Raw genomic sequence first — 6,094 nt, 5'->3', positions numbered from 1 at the left:
TGGGGCCCAAAGACAGCAGGGAAGCCAGGACAGAAGTCAAGCATGATCTTTACCTTCAGTGTACCTTAGATATGGGTCTTCCTTTCTGAGCTGAAAGAGTCAGGCAGAATGCTTACCTACCTGTGAAATGGGTTTAAGCTCCATACCATATAGGGTGTACGATCTAACTCCTCTACTCTCTCCATCACATACCACATTGAAAACAAGGAGGCACAAACACATGGTTCTTTGCTTAAAGGTATAGAGTTTATTCAGAGAGGGAATGAACACCAGAATATTAATGGAAATGAGATGATGACAGCCTTTTCAGGAGGATGCAGAAGTCTGGGAACCCCTGAGCTCCTTCTTCCTGGACTGGGTACTCTCCTGGGGTAGACAAGTACCTTCTGCTGAGGTGGAAACTGAGACATGGGATGGATTTTCTGGCTGAGTGGCACAAGTCAGCAGAGGACTGCGCTTGGAGCTGCCACTGGAGAGGGGCAGGAAACAGGACTGGCTGGACCTCACGGACTCCATGGACTGTCGCTGGAACTCACTGTCCAGGCACTGGAGCGCGTCAAAGAAGCCCTCCTCCTTCTCCAACTTAGCTCCCTTCATGGGGCGTTTGGTGGAAGGTGGACTCTTCTCAGCCTTTTTTGTCTTGGTTTTGGCCACTTTCTCATCCTTACAGCGGAGAATGCATTCCTTATGCCCTTGACCTTTCATGTCAGGGTTAATCCACTGTGTAAAATGCTTCAGCTTATTTCCCAGGTCAGCTTCTACAGCTTCTGGAAGGATAGGCTCTTGTAAGTATGAGCTGTCTTTACCAGACGCTGCAGCTCTTGCCCCTAGAAAGGGTGGCCCTATAAATTTTGGCCCTGCAAAGTCTGGATCTGAAAAATATGTGGATCCTTTTAAATGCAAACTGTGGGACACCAAGTTGGTCCTATAAGGTCTGGCCCTTTAAGCCCTGAACACTTCCAGACACGGCATTCGCAGGAATCCTTGTTTGGGTGAGGTCATTCACCTTGTTCTAACAGCCTTACAGACTATTCTTATCTAGTCCTTTGGTCCCAGGGAATCTTGGAGGATGCTCTAGGAACTCAAGGTAAGGGAGATGCTGGTGAAGGTACGGACAGGGGACACTAAGCTGAGAGTTTGGAGACGGTGGCTCTACAGATCCAGATAGAACCTTGCTAGTCCCTACTCACTCAAGGCAACCATCCTGGCCAAACTAAAATTTTACCTAAGAAAGATCCTGAAGATACATTTGAGAAGTCAGGGGCTCTTGGAGTTTCAACTTAAAAGTGTCCTACTAGAACCCTGGCACAGCAAATGCTCTCTCTGGATGGAGAGAGATTTGGCACTGCACCCCTTCTCTGTGGTTCTCTGAAGCTTTGCGTTTCCCTATGTCCCTATTCTCCCTGCTACTGCAGGGAGTTATCTAAACAAGGTGATTGGTAACAGCATCTGGTGAGGCTTACTGCTGCTGGTTCAGGCCTGACAGTATTCAGGGTATCACTTCCTGATCTGTGTTGGGACTGACTGCTGCCTCTGTGTCTAGAGGCTTATTTTCTGGGATGCAGGGAACTGAGCTGCTTCCAGGGCCCTTGGAATTCTGTGGACCCAGTGGTTTAGGTTCCAACCGCTACAGATGTTCCAACAGATGTGGGTAGGGACAATCCCCTAGCAGATTTTCTCACATCTTTAATCAAGATGGCTCTACAACATCACCGTGGCCTGGACAAGCAACTATGGGCTGGCCCTGCTGGCCACAACAGATCAGAAGACGTCACTATCCCCAGGTCTCCAGGTCTGCAGGCTAGGGGACACTCATACTGGTCAGTGTGCTGCCCTGGGACAGAGGCTGCTGGTCATCAGGGGAGAAGAGCAACTGGAGGGACTGCTGTATCTTCTAGGGCAGACCCCAGCAATGGTAAATTAAATTGCCAAATAAAGCATTTCTAAAGGTGGAACTCCAGCAGCTCAGGGCATGCTCCATAAAAATACTACTACCTTGGCTCCTGAGGATTTTTAAATGGACTTCTCCAAACAGGTAGGCCCCTGGGTCTCAGGAGACAGGCTTCAACACATCTCAGGACTTAGGCTGTAGGATCTACATCTACAGAGATCCCTGGGCAACAGCTAGCAAGCCCCATGGAAGCTGGAGCTGCCACTGAAGTGGAGGTGCCAATGCAAGGCTTCACAATTGACCAGAGTCAAAAATGGGACATTAATAGAGGCTTGCTGATAGAAAAATGAAGAAGCCCAAATTCAGGAGAGTGGGAAGAACGTGGGTCTAACTGAGGTAGAGGAAATTTTAGACAGTCTGGAGATTAATAAATCATTGGGGGGAAAAAAAGAGAACAGGATCGCCTTTTGGGGTAAGACGTTTAGGAATAGACCAGGGACTCAATGTGCAGAAAAGAGGAACTAAGGAAAGACAGCTGTGTTCTGCTGCAGCCAGCACACTGAGGCCTCAGTGCATCCCCCAAGCAATGGACAGAGACGACTTACAAACTGAAATGTGGAAGAGGGTAGAGCCAGGATCATAGGGTTTGGGATTTTTTTGCACTGATATTTGTAGAGGGTCCACAGTGGATCCTTCAAAAACAGAAAGATTGGGTAGACTGGCTTACCTCCCATGAACCTCAGGTCAAGGGAGATAAAAGCCCATATTTTCAACAGAGGCCTTAGAGGTAGCATTCATGATGAAAGAAATGGTAGTGTTTCCATCCAGGACTGGAAAATTTGGGGGCGGTATGACATAAGCTGCCATAGGAACCTTCCAAAATCTTGGGAACCCTCAGGTATAGATAGAAATGCATGCATTACATACAAATACTTAAAGATATATCAGCGACTGGGGGAGACGGGAACATTAGATGAAGGGAATCAAGGTAATAGGGTATTTTAGGTTTGTGAGCTTGGTGTTCAGGGAAAGAAAGGGAATCAGATTTTCAAGGGCTACTGACCTTGTTTCTTCAGAATACCTTCAGAGTTGCTCTTCTTCTTGACATGCTGGTTCACAGGAATCCTAGGCTCTTCAAGGCTCGAAGAAGACAGAGCTCCTGCGTCCAAGGGCAACTCTGGCCCTCGACATTCCTGCCTTAGCTGCTGGTGACCAGCCCAGTATTGGCGGATGCTGATTGCACTCACAGACTTGGTGGCTGGCTTAGTGGCTGACTTGGCAGCTGACTGGGTTACAGATTTCTGATTTGTTACTTGTGACACTGTGCGGGTTGCTGATGGAAGTGAAAGCTGTTTGAAGGGCAGGGACTCCTGACTCTGATCAAAAGAGAGACTAGACATGGACAAAACCTCTAGGCAAGAGGAGCCCTGAGATGGCCCCGAAGAAGTAGGGGTGGTCAGCATAGTCTCACCGGATATCAACTGCTGAATCTCCAGAGCCACAGAATTGCAGATTTGGCAGCAGGGGTCTGCACACAGGAGCCGCCGCACACTCCCTTCCTGAGGAAGCCAGCCCTGGCTGGGAAGGGAAGCATGGCAATCGTTTGTTACCGATGCAGTAACATCTGCCTCTTTGCCAGTGTGTGGCCTGAGACAGACCTATGAGCTCTTGCTTTCTACCCCCGATGCTGTTATTGCCACTGCTTTTCTGCAGAAACATTCAGCAGGTTAGGGCTAGCTAAACTTGACACGGTCTCAGACAACTGGTGGGAACACAGGGCCTTGAGAAACTGGGAGGCGGGTGAAGTCTCTGCTGACCTGTGCTGAGAAGCTGAATTAGGAGAAGGGAATCAGGCAGGTGGGGGAGCCAATGGTTAGCTGATGGGGCAGCACCAGAGACATCACCAGGTAGAACCTGGAGTCAGCCTCGCTTGGGGCCACGGAAGTCCTGTGGGAGCTCTGCATTCTGGGGATTAGATGCACACATCTCTTAAGAGCCAATTCCTCATTCTGCAGAGCTCTTAAGAAGGGGATAATATGACAAGCTCCTGCCTGAGGGTTGTCCCAGGAACTGGCCTCCCTGAAGACAGAACCAGAGGAGGTAATGTCAGCAGGGTCCAGGGGTCTGCCCTTGAAAGGGAGCAGCTGTAAAGAGAATGTGAAAATGATGACTTGTTTATGTACTTAACTATCCATTCTCCTGACTGGGTAACTTGTCTCATGGTTGGGAGAAAACCCACATCATTAAATTCTGTCAAATCCTGACTTCCAGCACCTTTGTGAGCCTAGCCCAGAGCACAGCTGGAAGACCCCTCTCCACTGAGACGTCTGACCCCACCCTCTCCTCCACCAACTCTCACCCAGGGCTCCAGGCTCCATGTGTCTGGCTCCCTCTCAGCCATTCTCCTTCTGCCCAACCCTGCCGCAGGCCAAACACAGAAATTACCACAGGCCATACTGGAAGGTGGGAGACTGCAAAGAGCAAGAGATCACCTTCGCATGATCGAAAGCAGCTCCAACGGCTTGTCAGCTTCTTTCCGGGAATGTCTCCTAGCTGATAAACCAGGAGACAGTGTTACACGGAACAGGAAGGAATTCAGGGATATCCTACAGGAGGTTGAAGGAGCTGAATGAGAGGAGACTGCAGACAACCCCCCTCCCCAGTCAGCACTCTGAGGGCACATCTGGGTACAACTTAACCAGGTATGATGTGCTCTCCTAGACCTACTTTCATTTACCTTCACAACCACACTATGAGTGAGATAGCATCATCAGATGCCCATTTTATGGATAACAAGACTGGGAGATGAAATGACCTCTACTGGGTCATAAAACTAGTAAATGACACAGTTGAGGACATCTCCCCTACTTCCTCTTCACTCCCAGGGGAAAGGTGGAGAATTTTGGAACATTCCCAGGTTCTCATTTCCCACCCAAAAAGTCTTCTTGGAGGATCTGTCAACTTGGGGAACTGGAGCAATGGTTAAAGCACCCAGCGCCTGGCACCAGGGGTCACTGAGGGCCAGGGTCCATGCAAGTCTCACCCCCAGGGGAGGGAAGTCAGAGCAGAGACTGGGACTTTACCTCTTGGTGTTTTCTCTTTAGCCCTTTGTTTGACTTTCTGGTGACGCTTAAAGACAAAATAGAGTGTGAAGTGTCTAAACTGGGACAAAACCTGCAAATATTTCCCAAACTTCTTCTGCTTCAATTCTATACATTCTGCTACCTTTTTCCCTGCTCTACCTTTTTCACCCCATCATTTCCTTTCTCTTCTTATTTCTGATTCATTTCAAACCTCTTCACACTCCATACCTCCACCCCCATTCCCTGAACAAGTTCTGTGGGAAATCAGAATAAGACGAGAGAAAGGGGAAAATGGAATAAAGGACAGGTGGTCTAGTAGACAAAGGACTTTAGCCATCCAAGGCTCTAAAAGTCCACCAGCTGAAAGGATCGCCCAAATCTGAAGGTGTACTGGGATCCAGTCAGGAAACTTCCTCCATTAAAAAAAAAAAACAGGGGTAAGGGTAATGAGAAACAGTGAAGGGATAAAACCTTGTCTGAGGTGTAATTGGTTCAGTCATGGTCATAGTGTTTCCCTACCCGGCAGCAGTTCCTGTTAGGTCCCAACTTTAAACCTCGGTGGTTCTTTTTCACTTGCCAAATAATTAATGCAATAATAATGATGGAGCCATAAGTGTAAAAGGGATATCCAACGTCCCACAAAATAAAAGTAGGGCTCAACATAATCTAAACCTTACTAGCCATCCCTCTTCCTAGGCTTCCTAGGCTTTAAGGGTCTTAGAACCTAACACCTCCAAATCCTAGACCTATTGTCTCTGCCTCACAGAGCATAGAACCAAACCAGCAGACTGCATCACAAAGCCCTCCTGTTTCCTAAGTCATGCATGGCATCACAGACCTTTATTTGTCTAGGAGAAGCTCATGTGACACAGTGTTAAGGTGAGGGTGTCTGGTTGACTACATGGGTTGCAGAGCCTGAGCCTAAAGATGCCAAGTCACAGGAAGCAAATACTCCTTCATGCCCTCTCTATTCTCTCTATCCTGATGGCTCAGCCTTCAGCTCTCAGATAACAGTCTGGCATCTATCCCCAGATAACTAAGTCTTTATGTACACTGTGTGCCCTAAAAGAGAGATAGTGGATTGGTCAGACAAACTCCATGAACTATATATATCACTGTT

The 6,094-nt window shown here is 48.2% G+C and overlaps 1 protein-coding gene across 1 annotated transcript; it reads right to left on the bottom strand.

The window, feature by feature from the left end:
- Positions 1 to 227: 227 nt before the first annotated feature.
- On the bottom strand, positions 228 to 5,725 carry LOC104993034 (protein FAM205CP homolog). The gene is made up of 5 exons (XM_010846120.1): positions 5,494 to 5,725; positions 4,975 to 5,020; positions 4,384 to 4,444; positions 2,955 to 3,469; positions 228 to 767 (listed from the first exon to the last, which is right to left on the bottom strand). Exons 1-5 carry the CDS (start codon positions 5,635 to 5,637, stop codon positions 307 to 309), a joined length of 1,227 nt encoding a protein of 408 aa, XP_010844422.1. The 5' UTR covers positions 5,638 to 5,725; the 3' UTR covers positions 228 to 306.
- Positions 5,726 to 6,094: the final 369 nt, after the last annotated feature.

Source organism: Bison bison, unplaced genomic scaffold, assembly GCF_000754665.1.
Source record: "Bison bison bison isolate TAMUID 2011002044 unplaced genomic scaffold, Bison_UMD1.0 scf7180017864230, whole genome shotgun sequence".
Classification (NCBI taxonomy): Eukaryota; Metazoa; Chordata; class Mammalia; order Artiodactyla; family Bovidae; genus Bison; species Bison bison.
Note: the sequence above shows the minus strand (reverse complement) of the source record. Positions and strands in the feature narration are given on the sequence as shown.

Excerpts from the sequence above, each read along its gene's own strand:
- LOC104993034 (XM_010846120.1), bottom strand. The coding sequence starts at position 5,637 with ATGTTGAGCCCTACTTTTATTTTGTGGGACGTTGGATATCCCTTTTAC. Across the intron at positions 4,445-4,974 it reads TAAAGAGAAAACACCAAGAG|CTAGGAGACATTCCCGGAAA; the intron begins GTAAAGTCCCAG and ends CTGGTTTATCAG. Across the intron at positions 768-2,954 it reads AGGTATTCTGAAGAAACAAG|AAGCTGTAGAAGCTGACCTG; the intron begins GTCAGTAGCCCT and ends CTATCCTTCCAG.